Source organism: Dendrobates tinctorius, unplaced genomic scaffold, assembly GCF_039654945.1.
Source record: "Dendrobates tinctorius isolate UK_male_01 unplaced genomic scaffold, ASM3965494v1 ptg000026l, whole genome shotgun sequence".
NCBI lineage: Eukaryota > Metazoa > Chordata > Amphibia > Anura > Dendrobatidae > Dendrobates > Dendrobates tinctorius.
Window position 1 is genome coordinate 15,301,723 of NW_027361694.1, and position 27,697 is coordinate 15,329,419.

Sequence of the window (27,697 nt, forward strand, 5' to 3'; positions counted from 1 at the left end):
AAGGGGTTAACTAATGGGACAGTTTTATAGGGAGGGTCGTTACGGACGCGGCCATACTAAATATGTGTACTTTTATTGTTTGTTTTTTTATTTCCAAAAAATGAATTTATAAAGGAATATTTTTTTTTAATTTATTTAGCGATTTTTAATAAATTATTTTTACACTTTTTTTTTTTAACATTATTACATTGTCCCAGGGGGGGCATCACTGTTATGTGTCAGATCGCTGATCTGACACATCACAGATCGCTGTGACAGATCAGCGATCTGACACAGGCACTGCAGTAAGCTTCCTCATGCCTGCGCTCTGCAGGCAATGAGGAAGCCGGCTCCCTGCAGGCCCCCGCTGCCATATTGGATCCGGGGACCTGCAGGGAAGGATGTGCTGCGCTGCTGTGGGGGTCTCAGGGAAGCACGGAGGGAGCCCCCTCCCTGACGATGCTTCACTAAACCCCCGGTACACTGCGATCGTGTTTGATCGTAGTGTGCCAGGGTCAACGTGCCGGGGGCGGTCCGTGACCACCCCTGACACATAATCAGCTGACACCCGGCCGCGATCAGCGGCGCTCGCTATGACGTACTATCCCATCCATGGCCCGGGTCCCATGGACAGTATAGTACGTCGAATGTCAGGAAGGGGTTAACAGATATTCTGCCGTTTAGTTCAGACATGAAAAAAAAACTGGTGACAGGTTCCCTTTAACTGTCGAAGCAAAGTAGATGTAATTTCATGAAAACTGCGCCCTTGATGCGTCTAAAGATGGTTCTGAGCTGAGCAGTTTTGGTGCTTTTTTCTATTTTCTATGTGGAGGCTAAAGAAAATGCAGAATCAAAAGTTTTCTGTACTATAAGGCTATGTGCACACGGTGCGGATTCTGCCGCGGATCTGCAGCGTTTCAGGCTCTGCAGGTCTGCAGCAGATTTAGGTACGTTGTATAATACCATTGTTTTCAATGGTAAACTGAAAAACGCTGTGCACATGCTGCAGATTTTTTCGCGCGGATTTGCTGCGGGTTCAAATCCGCAGCATGTCAGTTCTTTGTGCGGATTCCGCTGCGGTTTCACACCTCCATTGTAGAGGTGTGAAACCGCAGGGCTAAACCGCAGGCTAATCCGCAGGTAAACTGCAGGTCTGTTGACCTGAGAATTTACCTGCGGATTTTTCCAAATCCACGTGAAAAAATCTGCAGGACCAAAAACAACATGTGCACATAGCCTAAAAACCGGATATTATTTGCTGGTAATAGGATTTTACGGAGTCCACGACAGCATCCTACTGAGGGGACAGTGTACCTACAGGTTAAAAGGGGGCGGTCCCCCTCACCTCCTCAGTTGTGTTTCAGAGTATGAGAGGAACTGCCAGCCAGATTAGTACACAATAATCATCATATCTAGATCACAAAATACCATCACCTCTAAAGAGTGAGAAAATTATAATACACTTTCCTTCAGTGTGCAGGAAGCCAAGTGAATAATTACGGGGAGGGGTGTGTGTGTGAATGTGTGAGTGCTGTCGTGGACTCCGTAAGTTCCTATTACCGGTAAGTGATATCCGGTTTTCCTATCGCCACACTACCCTACTGAGACTTTCAGAGACTGTCATGTCAGGAACACCGCACTGTACTTGCTCACTGAGCCAGTGCGCGTGTCCTGAGTGTCAGGATCCTGTCAGCACCGGCGTGCAGCCTCCGCTTAGCAGGGACTCACCAGCACTGTAGGGGTACTGGGGTCAGGTACAGCCAGAAAGTACCGATGCACAGGACCTGTGGATGCTGAAGTTTAGCAAGCAGACACGGGACCTACGGTCATGTGACTGCAAGGGGGCGGGGCTTAGCGTCCTGCTTAGTGAGATGGAAAGACACTATACAGAATTACTCAGAGTCAGGCAAAATGGGGTTCATACACAAAGATAGCCGTAACGTACCAAGGATGAGACAGAGCGGATAGTCAAGGCCAAGCAGCAGTCAAAACCAAACAGACATAGAAGGTACCAAGCAGAATCCAAAGCAATATCCTGAGAACAGACCGAGTCATACACAGATTATCAAGCAACCAGAACACAGCACAAACACACTCAGGGGTCACCACACTATGCCAAGGGCAAGAGTATAACTGACAGGGATGGGAGCATCCTGAGGCTATAAGAAGCCTCTCCCAGAACCAGGGAGAGGCCACAATCATAGCCCCAGGTGTGCAGGTAAGCCTGCACCGGGATCACAACCTTTAACCTCAGAAATGCCAGTCATCAGCACTGGTTCCAGACATTAACCCCACGTGTGCGAGTCAAACCCGCACTGAGATCATGACAGTACCCCCCTCTCAACGGGGGGCCTCTGGACCCCCAGGTTTGCCCGGGTACTTAGCATGGAAAGCCCACACCAGGCGACCAGCATGCATCAACCGGGCCGGTACCCAGGACCTGTCTTCCGGTCCATACCCCTTCCAATGAACCAGGTACCAACCTGGAATCTACGATATGACCAACCTCGTACTCCACCTGCCCCTCGACCAAAACAGGAGAAGCAGCAGACTCGGAGTCTCCCCGGACTGCTTCAAAAGGTTTCAGTAGAGATTTGAGGAAGACGTTAGGGATCTTGAAAGAGGGTGGAAGGCACAGCCTATACGCCACTGGATTGATTTTTTTCCACAATCTTGTATGGGCCAATGAATTTGGGCCCCAACTTGGCTGAAGGAACCTTCAACTTAATGTTTCGAGTGGAGAGCCAAACCTTGTCTCCAACGTGAAATGTGGGCCCTGGTGTTCGTTTCCTGTCCGCGAAAAACGTATACCTGCCCTGAGACCTAGATATACTCCGCTGAACTTCTGCCCACGTATTCTGTAATCGCTGAACAGAGCCCTCAGCCCCGGGACACCCCGAGTCCAGATGAGAAAACTCACCAAAATGAGAACTGAACCCATAATTGATCAAAAAAGGAGTCATACCTGTGGATTGACTCACCCGACTATTGAAGGCAAATTCAGCCAACGGCAGTGCATCGCACCAGTCATTCTGTCTAGCAGAGGTTAGACACCTGAGGATCTGTTCCAGGGACTGGTTAGTGCGCTCCGTCTGACCATTGCTCTCAGGATGGTATGCAGACGAAAAGGACAGAGACATCCCTAATTTTTTGCAGAAAGCACGCCAAAACTTAGCCACAAACTGCACACCACGATCAGACACCACATTCAGGGGTACCCCATGCAACCGGATCACATGCTGCACAAACAACCTGGACAACGTCTCAGCTGACGGTAGTGCGGACAGGGGTACAAAATGAGCCTGCTTAGAAAACCTGTCCACCACTACCCATACCACTGTATTACACTTAGATGGAGGGAGATTGGTAACAAAATCCATGGATAAGTGAGTCCATGGTCTTTCGGGCACTGCCAAGGGCATCAGCTCCCCTGCCGGCCGGCTATGAGAGCTTTTAGAATGAGCGCAGACCCCACAACCAGCAATGAATTTTTTTATGTCCGAACCAAGGGTAGGCCACCAAAAGTTCCTAGCCACCGCCAGACATGTGGCTGAAATACCAGAGTGAGCAATCAGCTTGGATTCATGGAACTCCTTCAAGAGTTTCAGGCGAAGTTGCTCTGGGACAAACAACTTCCCCTCCGGCTTGGCCGCCGGGGCCCGCGACTGGGCCCCCTGAATCTTCCGTTCCAATTCAGATGAGACCTCTGCTATCACAACCCCAGGGTGAAGAATGGAGGACGGTGGCTCAGGGGGTGACACCAGCTGAAAACTGCGCGATAAGGCGTCAGCCTTGACATTCTTAGACCCTGGACGAAATGTAATCGTAAACTGAAAACGGGAAAAAAAAAGTGACCAACGGGCCTGTCTGGGAGTTAGTCTTTTAGCAGACTCAATGTATGACAAATTTTTGTGATCCGTGATCACCGTAACCGGGTGACTGGCCCCCTCCAAAAAGTGCCTCTATTCTTCAAACGCCAATTTGACCGCAAGAAGCTCTTTATTGCCTACGTCGTAATTTCTTTCCGCAGCAGAGAACTTCTTGGAAAAGAAAGCACATGGCCTGAGGTTGGTTAGAGTGGCAGGCCCTTGGGACATCACCGCCCCCACCCCCACCTCAGAGGCATCCACTTCCACGACGAATGGTTTGGACGGATCTGGCTGTACTAACACAGGAGCAGACATAAAGCTTCTTTTCAGGGTCGCAAAGGCCTCTTTTGCGAGCGAGGACCAGTTTCTCACATTCGCACCTTTACAAGTAAGATCTGTGAGTGGTTTGACCACCTGTTAAAACCCCCGAATAAATTTGCGGTAATAATTGGCGAACCCAAGAAGCGCTACAGACCCTTAAGGTCTCGGGGGTTGCACCCAATCCGCAATGGCCTGCACCTTCTTGGGGTCCATGCGAAAACCCTCACAGGACACAATTAATCCCAAAAAAGACAATTCTTGAACAAAAAAAACACATTTCTCCAATTTGGCATACAGATGATTTTCCCTCAGTCTTTGGAGAACGGTTCATACATGATTCAGATGAGATTGACTGTCGTGTGAGTATATCAGAATATCGTCTAAGTAAATGACAACAAAACGACCAATGAGATCCGAGAATACCACGTTGATGAAATTCTGAAATATGGCTGGGGCATGGGTAAGACCAAACGGCATGACTAAATTTTCAAACAGTCCCTCGGTCGTGAGGAACGCGGTTTTCCATTCATCCCCCTCCCGGACCCTTATCAAATTATATGCCCCCCGAAGATCCAGTTTGGAGAACCATTTTGCCCCGGAAAGTTGGTTACACAAATCGGGAATCAACGGAAGGGGGTACGTATTTCGTACAGTAATCTTGTTCAGCTCACGAAAATCGAGGCAGGGACGTAAACCACCATCTTTTTTCTTAACAAAAAAAAACCCCTGCCGCCACAGGTGAGACTGAGGGACGTATGTGTCCTTTGCGAAGACTCTCAGCAATGTAATCTTTCATGGCCAAGCACTCAGGGCCAGATAAATTAAACAGACGGGCTTTAGGCAATTTAGCACCCGGGACTAACTCGATAGCGCAGTCAAAGGGTCTATGTGGCGGCAACGTCTTGGCCTCGCATTCAGAGAACACATCTTCGAATTCTTTCAGGTACATCGGAATACCTTCCAGCTCGACAGATGACACAGTTACAGATTTAACAGGTTCAACCAATAGTGCAGACTTATCACATAGCATCGAATCATTAAACCCCCACTGAACAATCTCCCTCGTTTTCCAGTTAATGACTGGGTTATGGCGTTGTAACCAGAGCATGCCCAACACCAATCCTGCTGGTAGATTGTCCAGAACCAAACAACTTATTTTTTCCACATGGGTAGCGCCCACTTTGAGTGAAAACAAGTCAGACATAAAGAGAATTCCCTCTTTAGTGAGGGGGGAGGAGTCAATGGCCACCACTTTGATCGGAACCTTAAGTCTAACTGTCCCTATCTTACAGCGTGTGACCAATTGGGAGTCAATGAGATTGATGGATGATCCGCAGTCCACGAAAGCTGTAGAGGGAAAACAACAATCGTCCACTAACAGTTCCACATGAAGCAACACCTTAGAAAATGAGGAAAAGGGTACCTGAGGGTCTGAGTAGTCTCCCCGCTGACTACCCAGACCTAGTCGTTTCCCGTCGACCGGGTTGAGGATGGACAATCAGGACACTCCCTTTTCCAATGTCCCGTTTTACCACAGTAGAAGCATAACTGCTTTTCTCTCCGGCGTTGTCTCTCCTTTTCCTTCAGGGAGAGAGCCAATATGTCCATGGGTACAGAAACAGTCTCTTTTCCACTAGGGAACAATGGAGTCTGCGCCTGCATCACCCCCCTGGCCCGCAGCCTACGGTCCATCCGGATGGCCTGAGTCATGGCGTCCTCGAGAGAGTTAGGTGGGGGATGTAATGCCAAGGCATCCTGTAACCGCTCGGACAAGCCTCTGCGAAAGAGTCCTCGGAGTGCGTCGTCGTCCCAAGAGACCTCTGCGGCCCAGCGGCGGAATTCTGTGCAAAACCAATCAGCCGAGTGTTTCCCCTGACAGACACTCATCACCATGTCCTCTGCCAATCGCACTCGGTCCAGCTCATCATATATGTGCCCGAGGGCCTCAAAAAACGCATTCACAGACACTCTCTCAGGGGCAGTGGGAGGAAGGGAGAAAGCCCAAGCTTGTGGGGACCCTCTTAACAGACACATAATGACCCCTACCTTCTGACTTTCGTCCCCAGAGGAACGTGGCCTCAAACTAAAGAAGAGTTTGCACCCCTCCATGAAGACCCTGAACTCCTTTTTGTTCCCAGAAAAAAAATCAGGCAGTTTAACAGATGGTTCTGGGGACACCAAAACAACATCACTCGCCCCAGCCCCCAGAGACCCAGCAGCTAATGCCCCCCGCACTGTCTCAGAAACCTGCTGCTGAGAACGAGCCAGAGCTTGCTGCTCCAGAGATAAACCCTGAAACATCTGACTCAGATTTTTCATTTGCTCAGCAAGAGATTGTATGGGATCCATATTTCTCAGCAGAGAAAAAAAAACCAAAAAAAACCCCAAAAACTTAATGGTCAGTTATAATGTCAGGAACACCGCACTGTACTTGCTCACTGAGCCAGTGCGCGTGTCCTGAGTGTCAGGATCCTGTCAGCGCCGGCGTGCAGCCTCCACTGAGCAGGGACTCACCAGCACTGTAGGGGTACTGGGGTCAGGTACAGCCAGAAAGTACCGATGCACAGGACCTGTGGATGCTGAAGTTTAGCAAGCAGACACGGGACCTACGGTCATGCGACTGCAAGGGGGCGGGGCTTAGCGTCCTGCTTAGTGAGATAGAAAGACACTATACAGAATTACTCAGAGTCAGGCAAAACGGGGTTCATACACAGAGATAGCCGTAACGTACCAAGGATGAGACAGAGCGGATAGTCAGGGCCAAGCAGCAGTCAAAACCAAACAGACATAGAAGGTACCAAGCAGAATCCAAAGCAATATCCAGAGAACAGACCAAGTTATACACAGATTATCAAGCAACCAGAACACAGCACAAACACACTATGCCAAGGGCAAGAGTATAACTGACAGGGATGTGAGCGTCCTGAGGCTTTAAGAAGCCTCTCCCAGAACCAGGGAGAGGCCACAATCATAGCCCCAGGTATGCAGGTAAGCCTGCACCGGGATCACAACCTTTAACCCCAGAAATGTCAGTAATCAGCACTGGTTCCAGACATTAACCCCACGTGTGCGAGTCAAACCCGCACTGAGATCATGACATGTCACCTGAGAGGGACCAAAGCATTAAGAACTGATCGTCCAAAGTCTAGACTAGAGGTGGATGATAGGTCAAGAAGGTAGTGTTTATAAAAGGTGGAAGGTGAAGACCACGTGGCCACTTTACATATCGAATCAATGGAGACATCTGCCTTTTCAGCTCAGGAGAATGCCATGGCGCGCTGAATGAGCTCTCACTTCCTTCAGTAGGGTTTCCCCTTTGGCTGAATAAGCCAGGCAGATCGCATCTCTTATCCACCGGGCGATAGTGCTCTTGGTGACACCCAACCCTTTCTTTCTGCCCTGAAAGGAGACAAACAAGGCCCTACTCTGCCTCCAAGACTGAGTCCTCTTTAAATACTCCAGTACAGCTCTTCTGACGTCTAAAGTATGATATCTTTGTTCCTCTGCTGTAACGGGGCTATCAAAGAAGTATGTGTCAGGCAGAGACCCCTGTTACAGCTAGGGGGCGCTGTATGTGCTACTCAGGATATGCATGGAGGCGTAACTATGATGGTGAGACAGTGACCGGCATTATTGTAAATGGCCGGTATGTGTCGCAGAGGAGGTCCTCTGTGCTGTAAGACTGAAATGTTGTTGTTCTGGGACTTGTAGTTCCACAAGTGTTTGCTTAGTTTATAAGGGGGGCTTACAGGGTTAGTCGGAGAGCTGGGTGGAACTAACCACATACTCTTCCCACCTATGGGGTGGTTACAGCTACATAATGTGATCATGGTTTGGGTCACAAGGTCAGTATGTAAAGTCCTGGATGGCCTGTGTGTTGGAAGGTCCTGGGAGTAGGATTGGATTCCTGGAAAGCACATGATAAGGCCATGGACCTGAAGTCCTGTGTGTTGGAAGGTCCAAGGAGTGGACTTCCTGAAGAGCACATGGAGAGGCTATGTACAGAGTCTGTGACGGCACTGAGTGGGGGAAGCTACCGTCCTTCTGAGGGTCTGGACTGTCAGGAGTGCCCTGGTCGCAAGGACAGTGATCCCCATAAGGCAGCTTCCCCATGAGTGAGGACTGACAAAGAGTTAGCGTGTGGAGCAGGAGCTCCAGGAAGGTAACTCCAGAAAAGGGGGTTATAACGGCAGAGAAGTATCTGCCATTGGAACAGACTGTCGGTGTTTATTATGTTCCATTGGTATATGTAATGAACTGTTTGGCGTGCGGTCACCCACAGTAACGGGACGAAGTGAGAAGTCCGGCGTGTTTAGAGACTGCGAGTTAAAGCTGTAAATTCTGAAGTGCTATGGACTATGAGAAGGGTAACATGGCCTATGGTGCGGTTTATGATGTCTGAATAAACCGGATTGACTGTTTGTATGAGAAAACCGGTCCTGTATGCTTTAATCCCGTTGCCAAGCGAGTGTTCCCCAACACATGCAGTACGCGCTGTCTTACAGATGGTACTGTAAATAAATTTCTTGACTCCTATGAAACCTAGATGCAACTTTTGGTAAATGAGCTGGGTCCGGTTTCAGAAGTATCTTATCCTGATAAATCATCAAAAATGGTGCTTCTACCCATAGCGCCTAAATGTCACTGACTCATCTTGCAGAAGTTAAGGCTACTAACAAAGCTGTTTTGAGGGTCAGAATTTTAACAGAGGCAATATTTAAGGGTTCGAAGGGGGGGCCTGTTAAGGCATCTAGTACAAGGTTCAAATCCCACGGAGGTAACCTAGGAATACGCATTGGGTCACCACGTTCACAGGCTTTTATAACTCTAGCGACCCACCTGTCCGCTGCTACATTATAGCTATAGAATGCACCCAGAGCAGAGACCTGTACCCTAAGGGTACCGTTACACCTAGCCAGCGTCGGACTGGAACACCTTGGGCCCACCAGAGAAAATCATTCTTGGGGCCCACTATGTAGCTGCATAGAGTTAAATACCAGACCACCAATTGTGCGGTAAAACACGCTAATATCCGGGTATAATATAAGGTTGTACATGTCTTAATTATGTAGCAGGAGTTGGGGTAGCCCCCTCATAGAATATAAAGCAGCCCCCTCATAGAATATAATGTAGACCCCTCATAGAATATAATACTGCCCCCCTCATAGGGTATAATGCACCCCCTCATAGGGTATAATGCACCCCCTCATAGGGTATAATGCACCCCCTCATAGGGTATAATACTGCCCCCTTCATAGGGTATAATACTGCCCCCCTCATAGGGAATAATGAACCCCCTCATAGGGTATAATGCACCCCCTCATAGGGTATAATACTGCCCCCCTCATAGGGAATAATGCACCCCCTCATAGGGTATAATGCTGCCCCCTCATAGGGTATAATACTGCCCCCCTCATAGGGTATAATACTGTCCCCCTCATAGGGAATAATGCACCCCGTCATAGGGAATAATGCTGCCCTCCTCGTAGGGTATAATGCTGCCTCCTCATAGGGTATAATACTGCCCCCCTCATAGGGAATAATGCTGCCTCCTCATAGGGTATAATGCTGCCCCCTCATAGGGTATAATACTGCCCCCCTCATAGGGAATAATGCACCCCCTCATAGGGTATAATGCACCCCCTCATAGGGTATAATGCACCCCCTCATAGGGAATAATGCTGCCCTCCTCGTAGGGTATAATGCTGCCTCCTCATAGGGTATAATACTGCCCCCCTCATAGGGAATAATGCTGCCTCCTCATAGGGTATAATGCTGCCCCCTCATAGGGAATAATGCACCCCCTCATAGGGTATAATGCTGCCTCCTCATAGGGTATAATACTGCCCCCCTCATAGGGAATAATGCTGCCCTCCTCATAAGGTATAATGCTGCCTCCTCATAGGGTATAATACTACCCCCCTCATAGGGAATAATGCTGCCCCCTCATAGGGTATAATGCACCCCCTCATAGGGTATAATGCTGCCTCCTCATAGGGTATAATACTGCCCCCCTCATAGGGAATAATGCTGCCTCCTCATAGGGTATAATGCTGCCCCCTCATAGGGTATAATACTGCCCCCCTCATAGGGAATAATGCACCCCCTCATAGGGTATAATGCACCCCCTCATAGGGAATAATGCACCCCCTCATAGGGAATAATGCTGCCCTCCTCGTAGGGTATAATGCTGCCTCTTCATAGGGTATAATACTGCCCCCCTCATAGGGAATAATGCTGCCTCCTCATAGGGTATAATGCTGCCCCCTCATAGGGAATAATGCACCCCCTCATAGGGTATAATGCTGCCTCCTCATAGGGTATAATACTGCCCCCCTCATAGGGAATAATGCTGCCCTCCTCATAAGGTATAATGCTGCCTCCTCATAGGGTATAATACTACCCCCCTCATAGGGAATAATGCTGCCCCCTCATAGGGTATAATGCACCCCCTCATAGGGTATAATGCTGCCTCCTCATAGGGTATAATACTGCCCCCCTCATAGGGAATAATGCTGCCTCCTCATAGGGTATAATGCTGCCTCCTCATAGGGTATAATGCTGCCTCCTCATAGGGTATAATACTGCCCCCCTCATAGGGAATAATGCACCCCCTCATAGGGTATAATGCTATATAGATATATAGATATAGAGTTAGATAGATATAGATAGAAAGATAGATGTAGAAATAGATAGATATAGAGATAGATAGTAGATAATGGATAGAAAGTAGATAATGGATAGATATAGATAGAAAGATTCATAGAGATAGATAGAGATAGATAGAGATAGATATAAAGATAGATATAGAAAGAAATATAGATAGATAGATAGATCGATAGGTAGATAGATATAGAGATAGATAGAAAATAGATAATGGATAGATAGATAGATATAGAGATACATAGCTATAGATAGAAAGATATAGAGAGATAGATATATAGATAGAGATAGATAATAGATAGAGATATACAGATATAAAAAATAATAATAATAATAATAATAATAATAATAATAATAATATAGACATATATAGATAGATATAGAGATAAATATATATAGATAGATGGCTATAAATAAAAATAGATATAGAGATATATATAGAGATAGAGAGATAATAGATAGAGATAGATAGATATAGAGATAGATATAGAGACAGATAGATATAGAAAGATAGATATAGAGATAGATATAGAGATAATAGCTAGATATAGAGATATGTATAGAGATAGACAGATAGAGTTAGAAAGATAGATAGATAGATATAGAGAGATATATAGAGATAGATAGAGATAGCTAGATAGATAGATGGATAGATAGATATAGATAATAGAGATAATAGATAGATGTAATAGATAGATATAGAGATAGATATAGAGATAGATGGATAGATCAATAGATAGATAAAGAGAGAGAGATAGAGATAGATAGATAATGAGATATAGAGATAGATGTAGAGATATAGTGTTAGATAGAAAGATAGATATAGAGATAGATAGATATAGAGATAGATAGATAGATATAGAGATAGATAGATGTAGAGATAGATATGGATATAGAGATAACAGATAGATATAGAGATAGATAGATAGATATAGAGATAGATAGATAGATAGATATAGAGATAATAGATAGATAGATATAGAGATAATATATAGATAGCTATAGAGAGAGAGATATAGAGATAGATATTGAGAGAAACAGATATAGATATAGAGATAGATAGATATAGAGATAATAGATAGATATAGAGATAGATAGATATAGATATAAAGATAGATAGAGATAGAGAGAGCGGTAGACAGAGATAGATACAGAGATCGATAAATAGATAGAGAGATAGATATAGATAATAGATAGAGATAGATAGATAGATAAAGATAGATAATAAATATAGAGATAACAGATAGATATAAAGATAGAGTAAGATAGAAAGATATAGAGATAGGTAGATATAGATAATAGAGATAGCTAGATAGATAGACATAATAGATAGATATAGATATAGATAGATATAGAGATAGATAGAAAGATAGATGTAGAGATAGAAAGATAGATATAGAGATAGAGCGATAGATAGAGATAGATATAGATAATAGATAGAGATAAATAGATAGATAGATAGATAGAGAAAGATAGATATAGAGATAGATATAGAGATAGAAAGATAGATAGATATACAGAGAGATAGATATAGAGATAGAGATAAATAGATAGATAGATATAGAGAGAGATATAGAGAGAAATAGATATAGATATAGAGATAATAGATATATATAGAGATAGATATAGATATAGAGAGAGATAGCTACAGAGAAAAGATATAGAGATAAATAGATAGAGAAAGATAGATATATAGATATAGAGATAGAAAGATAGAGCGATAGATATACAGAGAGATAGATATAGAGATAGATAGAGATATATAGATAGATAGCTATAGAGAGAGATATAGAGATAGATATAGAGAGAAATAGAGATAGAGATAGATATATAGATATAGATATAAAGATAGATATAGAGATAGATATAGAGATAGAGCGATAGATAGCGAGAGATATAGAGATAGATAGATACAGAGAAAAGATATTGAGATAGATAACGGATAGATAAATAGATAGATAGGTATAGAGATAGATAGATATAGATATTAGATAGAGATATACACTCACTGGCCACTTTATTAGGTACACCTGTCCAACTGTGTGTTAAGACTTAATTTCTAATCAGCCAATCACATGGCGGCAACTCAGTGCATTTAGGCATGTAGACATGGTCAAGACAATCTCCTGCAGTTCAAACCGAGCATCAGTATGGGGAAGAAAGGTGATTTGAGTGCCTTTGAACGTGGCATGATTGTTGGTGCCAGAAGGGCTGGTCTGAGAATTTCAGAAACTGCTGATCTACTGGGATTTTCACGCACAACCATCTCTAGGGTTTACAGAGAATGGTCCGAAAAAGAAAAAAAATCCAGTGAGCGGCAGTTCTGTGGCCGGAAATGCCTTGTTGATGCCAGAGGTCAGAGGAGAATGGGCAGACTGGTTCGAGCTGATAGAAAGGCAACAGTGACTCAAATTGCCACCCGTTACAACCAAGGTAGGCAGAAGAGCATCTCTGAACGCACAGTGCGTCGAACTTTGAGGCAGATGGGCTACAGCAGCAGAAGACCACACTGGGTACCACTCCTCTCAGCTAAGAACAGGAAACTGAGGCTACAATTTGCACAAGCTCATCGAAATTGGACAGTAGAAGATTGGAAAAACGTTGCCTGGTCTGATGAGTCTCGATTTCTGCTGCGACATTCGGATGGTAGGGTCAGAATTTGGCGTAAACAACATGAAAGCATGGATCCATCCTGCCTTGTATCAACGGTTCAGGCTGGTGGTGGTGGTGTCATGGTGTGGGGAATTTTTTCTGGGCACTCTTTGGGCCCCTTGGTACCAATTGAGCATCGTTGCAACGCCACAGCCTACCTGAGTATTGTTGCTGACCATGTCCATCCCTTTATGACCACAATGTACCCAACATCTGATGGCTACTTTCAGCAGGATAATGCGCCATGTCATAAAGCTCGAATCATCTCAGATTGGTTTCTTGAACATGACAATGAGTTCACTGTACTCAAATGGCCTCCTCAGTCACCAGATCTCAATCCAATAGAGCATCTTTGGGATGTGGTGGAACGGGAGATTCGCATCAGGGATGTGCAGCCGACAAATCTGCGCCAACTGTGTGATGCCATCATGTTAATATGGTCCAAAATCTCTGAGGAATGCTTCCAGCACCTTGTTGAATCTCTGCCACGAAGAATTGAGGCAGTTCTGAAGGCAAAAGGGGGTCCAACCCGTTACTAGCATGGTGTACCTAATAAAGTGGCCAGTGAGTGTATATATATAGATAAAGATAGATAGATATAGATGGTAGCTAGATAGATAATAAATATAGAGATAATAGATATAGAGATAGATAGAGTAAGATAGATAGATATAGAGATAGACATAATAGATAGATATATATATATATATATATATATATATATAAAGATATAGAGATAGATAGATATAGAGATAGAAAGATAGATATAAAGATAGAGCGATAGATAGAGATAGATATAGAAATAGATAGATATAGATAATAGATAGAGATAGATAGATATAGATAATAGATAGAGATAGAAAGATAGATAGATATAAGGCTGGTTTCACACTTGCGTTTTTTAGCGCTGGAAAAAAACGCTAACCTGCGCATGCGTTTTTTCCCCTATATTTAACATGGGTGCGCATACCTGCGCGCTTGTAAGCGCATGTATGCGATTTTCATGCGCTGCGTTTTTTTGGGGTGTGCGATTGGATTTTCCAGACGCATCATGTTGCATTTTTTGGCCCTGCAAAAAAGCGCATGCGCACATATGCGCACGTTTTGCGCTAAAAATGGCCATTATAGCCTATGGATGCGCATATGTGCGCACTGGCATGCTCATGTAAGCGTTTTTTTGCATATGCGTTTTTTTTTTTTAACCATGGAATTTAGGGGTTTGAGTTAGAGTTAGGGTTAGTTAAGGGGGTTTAGGGTTAGGGTTAGGGTCAGGGTCAGGGTTGGGTTTTGGGTCAGGGTTAGGGTTTAGTATGGTTTGGTTAAGGGTTAGGGTCAGGGTTAGGGTCAGGATTAGGGTTAAGTATGGTTTTGTTAAGGGTTAGGGTCAGGGTTAGGGTCAGGGTTAGGGTTAGGGTCAGGGTTAGGGTTAGTTAGGGTTTAGGGTTTGGGTTAGGGTTAAGTATGATTTGGTTAAGGGTTAGGGTCAGGGTTAGGGTTAGGGTCAGGGTTAGGGTTAGGGTCAGGGTTAGGGTTAGTAAAGTCATGGTTTGGGTAGTGTGAGGGGCCACCTAAAAATGTTGGAAAAAAACGCAAACGCGGTAAAAACGCGCTAAAAACGCATACAAACGCATAAAAACGCGTTTTTTTCATGCATGCTCATAAAAATGCTTGAAAAAAACGCAGCAGTTGTATGCTTATGTATGCGTTTTTTCAATGCGTTTTTTTGCGGGAAAAACGCGCTGCAAAAAAAAGCAAGTGTGAAACTAGCCTAAGAGAGATAGAGAGAGAGAGATATATAGAGATAGATAGAGAGATATAAAAAAAAAACAAAAAACACAATACTCACCTCTCCTCCTCGCTCCCACGCTGATCCCGGCTTCAGTGTCAGGAGCTGCCCCCTCTGCCAGACACACAGCGGGTGCGCGATGTAGTGACGTCATCGCGCACTGGCTGTGAGCCAGGAGCAGAGAGGACTGAGGGCGGCGCCGGCCCTGATGCAGAGCGGCTTACTGGGCTGGGGGCGGGGCCTCTGGGGGTGGAGACCTGAAATGAGATTCACTGCTTCGCAGTGAATATTCATTTCTCTTTAGCAGCGGGGACAGGGGCTCCTGACACCCGCTGCTGCTCCGCTGGCAGGGGCCCCCATAGCAGCTGCATGGTGTGCGACACACCACTGGCTGGGGGCCCCTGGAGCAGCGGGGGCCCTAGGCAACTGCTGGCCCTGTATGCCTGCAGGTGCCAGGGCCCACCGGAGAATCCACCGGTTCTCCGGTGGGCCAGTCCGACGCTGCACCTAGCGACTCACCAGCGATCCCGACCAGCGATATGACGCAGTCAGGATCGCTGGTGAATCGCTGGGTGGTCGCTAGTGAGCTGCCACTCAGGCAGATCTCACCAGCGACATCGCAGGGGACGGGGATCGCTACTTACCCGTCAGACGCGGCGATCCTGCGTCCTCCCGCCCGGCTCCACGCGTCGCAGGAAGTGGACGACGAGAAATGGTCCAGCAGCTTCTCGCGCGATCAGCGATAACCAGCGGGGGAGCCGGTTGGAGGTAAGTATCACATGCAGCGATAGCGCTAGTAATATTGCTGTAATGTCACAAAATCGGTGACTTTACAGCGATATTGCTAGCGATATCGCAGTGTGTAACGGGGGCTTAAGGGTGTTAACAGATAACCCCAACTCCTAGCCTTTCTGCAAAAATTCCAGAATTGCCGGAATTGGAACCTGGTCCGACAGGGGAGCTGAGTGGAATAACAAAAACCTCCTCCACGTCTTATAATAAATTCTTGTGATAACCTCCTTTCTACTCTTCACCAAGGTGGTGGCTAGGGCTTCTGAAAACCCTTTATACCTCAGCAGCTCCCTCTCAAATTCCACGCTGTCATGTGGAGACCTTCCATCTGGGGATGACAGAATGGGCCTTGAGAGAGAAGTCCCGGGCTCGTTGGCAGCACCCAAGGGTCGATCACGGAATTGCCCTCAGCCAAGAAAACCAAGGCCTCTTGGACCAGAAGGGGGCGATCAAACTCTCACTTCCTCATTTCTGATTTTCCTGAGTACTAGCGGAATCAGACACATCGTAGGGAATGCGTAGGCGAGAGAATAATCCCCCCGGACTTGAAGGGAGTCTACCACCTCTGGCTGGTCAGACGCCTGAAGGGACGCATACCTCCTGACCAGTCTGTTGCTCCTTGTGGCAAAAAGGTCTGTCAGAGAGGCTCCATAACCGTACTATCTGTCTGAAAATCCATCTGTCTAGGGACCATTCCCCCTGGTGTAAGGAGTGTCGACTGAGATAGTCTGCCTGAATATTGTGTTCCCCTCTTATGTGTAGTGCTGACAGGGAGTGGAAGTGATTTTTGGCCAGGGTGAGTATAGGACGTTTTACACATAGCAATATCGCTATAACGTCACCTATTTTGTGACGTTATAGCGATATCGCTATGTGTGATACTCACCTCCGACCGGCTCCCCCGCTGTCCATTGCTGATTGTGCGAGAATGTCCGGCTCCATTTCTCGTCGTTGGCTTCCTGCTGTGACGACGAGCGAAGCGTGGAGGATGCCAGGATCGCTGTGTGTGAAAGGTGAGCATCGTGCGCTGCGTCGCTGTGAGGTCTATAAAAGGCCCGCATGGCCACTTGGCCATGCGCTAGTATAGACTCTAATTGCTATCTGTGTGAATGATGATGAATGCATGTGCCTGCGAATGACTCATCAAAATCCCCTCCCTCTGATATTACGTGTGTGGATAGGGATTTAGTCTTAGAGTCAGTGCCAGTCAGTGGTGCACTACAGGCCACAGTTCACATCTTACAGCACTAGCGTCCGACAGTGCGCCCCCTCTTGGGTATTGTCGTGTGGCGGCCGAGTCGATCGCCGCGCTGCAGTCAGTAGCACTTATTGGCGTCCGCGGTAGCGACGCCGCACGCACGGTAGGTCTAGACGGACATTGACCCTGAGTCTTGAGCTTAGTCCTGTGACCGTATACCGTGTGTGCTCACCGCTGAGACCTGTGAGGTCAACAGGCTCAACATTTATGTTTATAACTTAGGAGTCTCTGTGAGGTTAACACAGTTCGCCAGCGCACATCGGGTGACGTATAACCCGCGTGTGGTATACCGCCATATAGCGCGTCTGCCATTATATAGCAGCAGTTTAACACCTCTGCACGGTGGACCCCAGGCGGCGAACGCACTTTCTGTTATTTAATATTTAGTGCGTTCCGCCGTCCCTAACACGTACATGGCTGACCCGAAGGATCGGTAGAAACTCGAGAAGCGCATACTTGACCGCCCTTAATTTCTTCTGCTTCAAGGAACTCTGTGCCTCCCTGGTCATCTACTGCCCCTGGGCTAGTCTGTCTCCCACTTGAGCTCCCCACCCCGAGAGACTTGCATCTGTCGTGACTATAATGTCGGATTTTATCTCCCACTTGAACCCCTTCGTACAGATGTAGTGGGTTTAGCCACCAGGATAGGTTGTCCAAAGTGGCGACTGACAACCGCATTCTTCCTTCAAGGTGACCCTGCAATCTCCTTTCTGCCCTGGTGTGAAATTGGGCCCACTGTACGGCCGGCATACAAGATGTTAGAGAACCCAGCAGGGACATTGCATCCCTCAAGGTTAGATCTGGATTGTCTAGTATTTTCCCAATTTTGTGGATGATGCTTAAGTCTTTTGTCCTCTGGAAGAAAGCAACATTGAGCTACCGAATCCAAAAGAAGACCGAGGAACCTGATTGCCCAGTCGTACCATCACTCTGAGGTATTGTTGGTGGTCTTGGTATATAAGCAGGTGATAATAGGTGTCCTTTAGGTCTAGGACCGTCATGAAGCACCTTATGGACTCTATTTTAAAGGTATGAGATCGTAAGAAGGAATGTAGCTTCCGCAAATTAATAATGTTTCTGAAAGAACCATCAGGCTTGGAGACCAAGAACAGAGGAGAATAAAACCTCCTCCCCTCTTGGCCCCTAGGAACCTCAACTAGGACCCATTTATCAACTGCAGAATCTCCAGTTCCAGAGCTCTGTCATGGACGGGATTCCGTTGTCCGTCCTCTTAGGGTTAATTCTGTGTGGCCTCCCTTTGAATTAGGGTGGACTATATGTACCCACCTCTGTGTTGAGGTCCTCATCAGTGATACTTCCATTCTCGGCTGAGCAACTGACCCTGTATATCTGTGTGTACTGCCTGTTCCTATGTGCTTGCTTGTGTATGACCCGATCTGATTCTCGCTTGACATCTACCTTCTGATCCTGTAGCTCCTGTGTCTCCTCCTCTGGTCTGACCTCGGCTTGTCTGACACTTCTCTTATCCCCGATGGCCAGCGCTAGCGTCCCTGGTGGTTCGGGGCCAGACCACCTCCAGCAACTTCCCCGGTCGTAACATACCGCAGGTCCTGCTCACCTACGGTGCACACAGCCGCGGACACACACCACGGTAGGAGTCCACGAGTATTCCCAGCACATCCTCGGACACGCGTACAGGCTCACGTGGTGAGTCCGATGCGGTGTCCATGACTTTATCACTGACCCCAAAGTTTTTTGCTTCTTTGTGTGTTAGGTTTTCTGTGGCGGTAGTGGGTATATTATGGATCCTCTGCACGCTCTCTCAGAGCAGGTTAACAGTCTCACCCAGATGATGCAAAAATTGTCTGTTGAGCAGAGAGCCCTGGCTCAGTCTCAGCAGCAAGTTTAGAGGGAGGTGGCAGACGCTGTGCAAGGTGCTTTTTCCTCTGGGGCTCGGGGTGGAATGTTCCAGTGATGTTTCCCTTATCTCTCCTGAACCGCTGGTTAAATTGCCTGACACCTTCTCTGGGGACAAAAATTTTAGAGCTTTCAGAGAGGGGTGTAAGTTTTTTTTTTCATTACGACCCCGCTCTTCGGGGGATGAGATTCAGAGGGTGGGAGTCATAATTTCTTTAAGGGAGGCTCCGCAGGCTTGGCCTTTCTCTCTCTTTCTCTCCCACAGCCCCTGAAAGAATGTCAGTGAATGGATTTTTTGAGGCCCTCAAGCATATTTATGATGAGCCCGATCGTGTGCCTCTGGCTGAGGACATGGTTATGAGTTTGGTGCAGGGGAAGCACTCAGCCGAGTGGTTTTGTTCAGAATTCAGGCATTGGGCTGTTGAGGTTTCCTGGAACGACGCTGCTCTCATGGGTTTGTTCCGCAGAGGTCTGTCTGAGCACCTGAAAGACACATTGGCCTTACATCCCCCACCGGACTTCCTTGAGGATTCTGAAACACGCTGTCTGCATGGAACGTAGGTTTCGTGCTAGAGGGGTGATGCAGCTGGAAACTCTTTTGTATCCCAGTAAATGTGTTACATCATCGACTGCTGAACCTATGGAGGTGGGGGCCATTTCGTTCAAGAAGGAAAGGAGTCGCCGCAGGGATAATCAACTGTGTTTTTATTCTGGATCGTCAGGACACTGAAAAAAGAACTGTCCTTCGTCGGCCAAGATGTCGGGAAACGTCTAGGTCTGGGTAACTGTCGAGGAAGTTATCCAGACCCTCGGGTACAATTCTCCTCCTTTTCTAAAGTTCTACTTCAGGTAGAGCTGAAGGTAGACAGTTGTGCATCCCTTACCACGGCTTTTGTTGATTGTGGCTCTACCACCAATTTGATTGACTCTTGTTTGGTTACTCACTGAAAGATAGGGACAGTTAGGCTGGAGACTCCGGTTAATGTTGTGGCCATTGACTCCTCTTCTCTCACTGAAAAGGGGATCCTCTTTGTCTCGGAGGTCTTCTTACTTAAGGTGGGCCTTGCGCATGTTGAAAACATAAGTTGCTTTGTTTTGGATAACCTACCTGCGGGGTTGGTTTTGGGAATGTGGTGCCCATAATACTGTATGGAGGACTATGTGGTTCCCATAATACTGTATGGAGAACTATGTGGTGCCCATAATACTGTACAGAGGGTTTTATGTGGTGCCCATAATACTTTTTGGAATTATGTGATGCTCATAATACTGTAGGAAGGACTATACCATTGGGTCTAAAATGAAAATTCTGCGGTCTCTCTAGTGATGGGTAGCTCCCGAAGGAGCCGGCTCTAAGAGCCGGCTCTTTATAGTGAATCATATGAGCCGGCTCTTTTTGGTGTGCCGATCCAAAAGAGCCGGCTCACCAAAAAAATCGCATTTTACCCATCACTAGGTCTCTCCCTCTGGCTGCAGACTTTTGATCCCCCAGGGCACCCACTATGCGCTGGAGGATTTGCCGGTTTCTGAGCTATTGTAGAATTTACAATAGATATCCCTCATGTAATGTAAGAAGTGACATCTTTGGCATTGTACTATACCTATATTTCTCTGCCGTATCTGTGGATCATGAATTGTGGCATGTGTTAGGGGCCCATTGAGACTTTCACCTGGGGCCCACAAAACCCTCTAGCCGGCCCTGGGTATAGGCTATACAGTGGGGGCCGGGACATACCAGGCCACACCATGTGCACAGCTGCCAGGACCCCGCGGCACACGCTCACCTCTGTGCCAGGCCCCGAGCACTGCTCAGCAGGACAATGGCACCGGCTGCATGCAGCGACGTATGGCACAATAGTGGGACGTCACACCACCTCCCTGTGGAGACAGCAGCCTGCCATGCCGCACACTGGAGAACTGGGAGGGGAATACCTGCGAATAAATTGGAGCATGGGCGTATACAAGTGCAGAGGGGCGTTCTGCATGCCGCCATTTTTCATATGGGAAAGTTCCAAGTAAAAAAACAAGTGACTGGTGACAGCATCCTATGCAGCGAATCACTGCTGGCGCACATGAGCTGCGACATTGTGTTATCATACATGATGTATGGAATATTCCCCATTAATTGTAGAGAAATCATGCAATGCCCTCATTAAAGATGGCCGCGTACACTTCAGGCTGAACCACTGACGTCATCAAAACATGGACACGTCACAGGGGGAGCAGTTTGCACTTGACAGCGGATGCGCGTTCCCGAGCCACGCCCCTTGGGATAGAATATTGACACAGTGAAGCGCGCCCACGTGAGGTGCAAGCCCAGTGCGTGGTCCGAACGTTCCCCGGGAATTCCGTGTGGGCCGGCGGGGGCGCGCCTTTATTCTGAGCAGAGCGCGGCGGCCCGGGATGAGCGGTGCAGCCTTCCAGCAGCTCTCAGATGTGCGCTCGGGATAGCCTGGATCGTTCCCGGGAGGCTGCTCTCCCTGCTGGTATATGTCCGCCCCGCAGGCACACACTTGGCCCCGGTACATGGTGCTGCTGAGACTCCCCTCCTCCCGCTGCCATGTCTTCACAACACTCCAGTCACCCGGAGACTCGCAAGTTCACCAGGGCGCTCAGCAAGCCCGGCACTGCAGCGGAGCTCCGGCAGAGCGTCTCCGAGGTGGTGAGGAGCTCCGTGCTTCTGGTGAGTGCCCGGGGGCGGCCTGGTGTGGGGAGGGGGAGAGCAGGACACATGGCCGGAGCCCTGCTGATGTCTGGCGGCACACCTGGGCAGAGTGCCCCCGACAGCCGGGCAGAGTGCTCCCAGTGCCCCCGACAGCCGGGCAGAGTGCTCCCAGTGCCCCCCGACAGCCGGGCAGAGTGCTCCCAGTGCCCCCCGACAGCCGGGCAGAGTGCTCCCAGTGCCCCCCGACAGCCGGGCAGAGTGCCCCCAGTGCCCCCGACAGCCGGGCAGAGTGCCCCCCGACAGCCGGGCAGAGTGCCCCCCGACAGCCGGGCAGAGTGCCCCCCGACAGCCGGGCAGAGTGCCCCCCGACAGCCGGGCAGAGTGCCCCCCGACAGCCGGGCAGAGTGCCCCCCGACAGCCGGGCAGAGTGCCCCCCGACAGCCGGGCAGAGTGCCCCCCGACAGCCGGGCAGAGTGCCCCCCGACAGCCGGGCAGAGTGCCCCCCGACAGCCGGGCAGAGTGCCCCCAGTGCCCCCCGACAGCCGGGCAGAGTGCCCCCCGACAGCCGGGCAGAGTGCCCCCCGACAGCCGGGCAGAGTGCCCCCAGTGCCCCCCGACAGCCGGGCAGAGTGCTCCCAGTGCCCCCCGACAGCCGGGCAGAGTGCCCCCGTTGCCCCCCGACAGCCGGGCAGAGTGCCCCCGTTGCCCCCCGACAGCCGGGCAGAGTGCCCCCGTTGCCCCCCGACAGCCGGGCAGAGTGCCCCCGTTGCCCCCCGACAGCCGGGCAGAGTGCCCCCGTTGCCCCCCGACAGCCGGGCAGAGTGCCCCCGTTGCCCCCCGACAGCCGGGCAGAGTGCCCCCGTTGCCCCCCGACAGCCGGGCAGAGTGCCCCCCCGACAGCCGGGCAGAGTAGTAGATTCCCTCCACAGACATCCTTATATATACAGGGAAACGGCCAGCGCTGTGTAGTGGATGGAGAGGCTGCCGTCCCACTTGTAAGCCAGCGCTGTCCAGCATAGTCATTAGACACTCTCCAGATGTGTCCCAGAATGGCCTGGCATATACAAGAAAGGATCTGGGCGAATCCCAGGAGTCAGTGACTGTGGGGGGGTCTCTATAGATGTCTATGAAAGGGATTGCTCAGTGGATCATTGTCAGGTGAAGCTTCTTCAGCCTCCAGCTCTCTCCTGATGCTCACATGCACTTGGCCGAGCATGCATGTGTTCTTGGCAGGAAAAGGGCAAGTGGTCAGCTGCCGGTCACCTGTAGCAGCAGCAGTAGCCGCCGCCGGTCACCTGTAGCAGCAGCAGCCGCCGCCGGTCACCTGTAGCAGCAGCTGCCTGTTTTAAAAACAGCAAAAGTGTTGGACCATAGAGCTCTGACTGCCTGATCCTCAACTAGGGAGTCCGCCCCCATTGTACCTAGTGGTATATCTGCCGAGGTGGCTGATATACCTTGCTTCTAATTTATACTGCCAGCTTAACAGATCTAAATAATTTAGTATGTAGACTGTTTATACTGAGAATTTTATTACATGTTCCTGCCACCGGACCAGAAGTGGCCAGTTTCTGCACTTATTTCATCCGCACGCTCCCCTGACTATGCCATTTTTTATTTTTTTAATCCTGCATATGGCTCCATAGATATTGACATTTTTGTTTAGCGCTTATTTCTGTGACCTTTATTAAGGGGCGGGACTCCCAGGATTCTGTGGGGGCGGGACTTCAGGGTGCGCTGCATTAGTATTACTACCCCATCGGTAAGGCCATAAACTTCAGCATCAATTTTATTTGGGCCATATCTGTAGCCGAGGCAAAAGGCAAAGGCAAAAGAAGCAATAATCGTGGGGCAGCAGGGATAAAACAAATGCAAAAATTGTCCGCTTTTGTCCTGGTGGCAGGATCCCTTTAAGGCACTGTTCACGTCTGCACGTGATAGACCCTCCCCAATGACATACTTCTTATTTTAGCGGCAATACTGTAGCACTGCAAAAAAATAAGAGGTCTTGTTGTCCATCGCAAGCAGTCAGCTTGATTCTCTTCTTGGCACTGTGATGGTGGCTGGCCGCGGTGGCTTGTATCTGACTTGGTCCTGTGTGGCCGGCGTTTCCAGCGCTTTCTTCATTCCTCTCAGTGCCTGTTGTCTCTCACGTATTATGTGCAGTAGTCTGGGTTGAGGCGGCACTTTGTACATCAGGGGCCGCCATGTTAGTGGGAGCTTAGGCTGGTTCCCCGGGCAGGTTACACATAATCTTGGGTATTGGGTCATCGCTGGACTCCTGACTTGTGGAAAAGCAGAAGTGTCAGAAGCCGTGTGTAAATAGTGGAGGATTCCTGTGGACATTTATGGCGTTCCTCTTCTGGCATGTCAGATTCTCATGTCTGCTTTGTTCTGACCTGGCGTCTGCAGTGTTAAGTCCTTTGAACATGGCGCAGCACAGGGATGTGTGTGTACTTGCTGGGATTGCTGTTACTCAGGGGTATGTCATACGCAGAGTTCATGAGGCCGCGTTTCCTGTCACTGCCTCATTGTATTGTGAGAATCCCCCCGCCATGGTAGAATGTGTGTAGTGATGGTTACCTTACATGTGACGGATATCGCGTGTCAGATATGGGAACATGAGGCAGGCTTGTCTCAGCCGTACGGTGTGTGAGTGATGGACTGTGTGCGCGTTGCCCACGCACCAAGGAAACGTCACTCTCACTTTTTGCTTTGTTTGCACTTCAGTTTGGTAAGAATTCTTTTTGCATGATATAATCTGTCGCCAGGTTTTCCCATGTAACCTGAGCACATTATAATGTAAAAAGAAAAAAAAGCTTTGGTGCCATGTTAGCCAGTTGGAAAAAATAATGCTCTCCGTGTGGAAGACAACCTTGTAGTTATGGTACAAAAATAAAATATATGATGTTACACAGCAAGCTTTCAGGACTTCTTAGGTCCCTTCCTCAGGCATGGTATAACAAACACAAATATAGCCACAAAAAAAAAAAAAATGTGGTGACCGTGAAGGTTCCACACCACACCACCCTACCTGATGTCAATATTACATCAGCAGGATCACGTGGTAAGGCCTCCCCACTTGTACCAACGTGACGGTCCGCACCCCCTTGGGACACGTAAGGTCAGCTGGGCACACTTTTACAGATTTTTTTTTTTGTTTGTCCATATATTTGCGTTTCTTCAGATACTTTGTCATACCATACCTGAGGAAGGGACCGAAGAAGTCCCGAAAGTTTGCTTTGTAGCATCATTTATTTTATTTTTGTTAGCCATTAAAAGGTATTATAACTACAAGGTTATCTTGTTTTTCACACTGAGAGAGCATCATAATGTAGAGAGATAGCGCCTGATTCCAGCAATATGTCACTTACTAGGCTGCTTGCTGTAGTTTTTATAAAATCACTGTTATCAGCAGGATATTATCACTAGAGGACTAGTAAACCTGCTGCCATGTAGTCCTCCATATTCATGAGTTCTGTATAATCCCGCCCCCACCACTGATTGGCAGCTTTCTTCCTATGCACAGTGTACACAGTAATCTGCCAATCAGTGGTGGGGGCGGGGTTATACAGAGCTCAGCATATATACAGCTCCTAGATCTGCAGCAGAGAAAACAGGGATTTTATAAAAACTACAGCACAAAGCCCAGTAAGTGACACATCACTGCAATCAGGGTCTCTGCCTCTAAATTATGCAGCTCTCAGATGGGTTAGCAAAAACTTGTGACAGATTCTCTTTATAGGGGTTTTCCAAGATTTTAAAGGGATCCTGTCAATTTGTACCTACAGTCTGTTCTGTTGACTGCATGGTATAAGATGAATTCCTGTTGTTTGTGCACGAGTCCAGTGGGCGGTCCTACTTGGTTGTTGACAGCTATCTGTATGAACATTCATACAAGGAAGACTGCCAGTCACTGACTAGGACCACCTAGTGGACTTAAGCATAAAACCATGGATTTCACTGTATAAAATGCAGGTTTTACTGAAACCTTTGCCTCAAAAATGTATGTCAAACTAATGAGCTCCTCCTGCTCTATACTATCCTGCTTGCAGATCGGACACCATTTTTAACATGACAAATTCCCTTCAATGTTGATGACCTGTTGTTAAGATCATAGAATGGTAGAGTTGGAAGGGACCTTCTGGGCCATCTGGTCCAACCCCCTGCTCAAAGCAGGATTCGCTAAATCATCCCAGACAGATGTCTGTCCAGCCTCTGTTTGAAGACTTCCATTGAAGGAGAACTCACCACCTCTCGTGGCAGCCTGTTCCACTCATTGATCACTCTGTCAAAAAGTTTTTTCTAATATCTAATCTGTGTCTCCTCCCATTCAGTTTCATCCCATTGCTTCTAGTCTTTCCTTGTGCAAATGAGAATAAAGTTGATCCTTCTACAATGTGACAGCCCTTTAGATATTTGTAGACAGGTCGGTGGGGGTTTGATTCACAGCATCTCCATTGTGAATGGAATCATGCATAGCCACTGGATTATGTGTGAAGCTGTGCCTGGTATTCAGTCGCGTAGCGTTTGCCAACGTGCCTCAACACCTATAATCAGCTAACCGGTGGGAGTGATGGAAGTAAGAATCCTACTGATGTGATGTTGATGAAGTATCCCATGGGAAAGGCACTAGTATCAACGTTCCTGAACACCCTTGTAACATCTCACTATGAGTGTTTTTTCCCAGTTCATGATAAACCGCAGTATGTATATTTCTCTTGTGGTGATGCAAGTGTCCTTAAGATACATTTCACCCATATAATGTATTGGACGCGGTTAATCGGCACGGATCAGTGAACACATGCGGAATCGCCTGCGTTCAATAGGTGGCAGCGCTTTGGATGCAGTGAACATGTGCTGCGTCCAAAGCGCTGCCACTTCCTGATCGTCTGCACATATCCTAAGAGGTCATCTTATGTATTGTATATGGTGAAGTTATACATATCTCTATATACCTGTCTTCATGTAGAATTCTGTGTTGCAAATTGAAGTAGACAGCACTTTGGGGACTGCTGGATTTACGAGATAGTTGTCCCATGAAGCTGCTCAGAGTTCCCCTTACTGAAGAGTAAGGATGGTTTCACAGGCAGCAATGTGGCAAAAAAAATACATTTTTTGCAATGGTTTCATAAAGATTTTTGTGATTTTAAATAAATTTGCAACTACAAAATCGAGGCTGGAGTAACACTAGCATATACAAAATTAGTCTGATGTTGATACAGAAAAATAGGGCGAGTGCCGTGCTGTTACAATGCGATTTTTCTCAACTACCGTAGCATCCATATGACATGCATATACAATCTGTTTGCAATGCGTTAACATCATCTCTATGTAATTTATTAATTTATGTAACTTAAAATGAATCTGTCTCCACCCGCCCCCCCCGACGTATCTGACCTATTAGTATGGGCATACAGGTAATAGAATTGTTACACTAGTCCTCACTGGATGCTTCATATTAATGGTCTTCTTGCTGAGAATTCTTTCTTTATGCTAATGTTTTCTTCCAGGCTCGGTTGTGAGGTGCCTGGAAGAAATCCCTGCTTCCCCTCCCATCAGGGTCAGTTGTGGTCCCGGAAACCTGTGCCTGCGCTCAACACTTCCTCAGGGATCCATACCTAATCCTCCCTTCTATGGGCACTGTATTCAGGGATCTTCTGTGCAGGTGAGTCACTGTAACCTCCAGTGTGCGTGCTGATAAAGTGCTCTCCCTACTTCCTGCCTGCATCGATATTGCTAGGAACCATGTGTACATAGCAATGATTATGCTGGGAGGAAGTGGGGAGAGCGCCTTATCGGCATGCACATCGGAGGTCACTAGAGCGGAAGTCGCT

The 27,697-nt window shown here is 47.8% G+C and overlaps 1 protein-coding gene across 3 annotated transcripts in view; it reads left to right on the forward strand.

The window, feature by feature from the left end:
- Window positions 1-21,483: 21,483 nt before the first annotated feature.
- DOCK9 (dedicator of cytokinesis 9) overlaps window positions 21,484-27,697 on the forward strand; it is a 345,565-nt gene continuing 339,351 nt past the window's right edge. For 2 of the 3 annotated variants that reach the window (XM_073569534.1, XM_073569535.1), the window contains exon 1: window positions 21,487-21,881. In XM_073569534.1, coding sequence (XP_073425635.1) covers window positions 21,759-21,881 — 123 coding nt within the window. In that variant the 5' untranslated portion in view covers window positions 21,487-21,758. Of the gene's footprint in view, window positions 21,882-27,697 lie in introns of all 3 variants that reach the window. The other variant, XM_073569540.1, reaches the window with a different exon arrangement.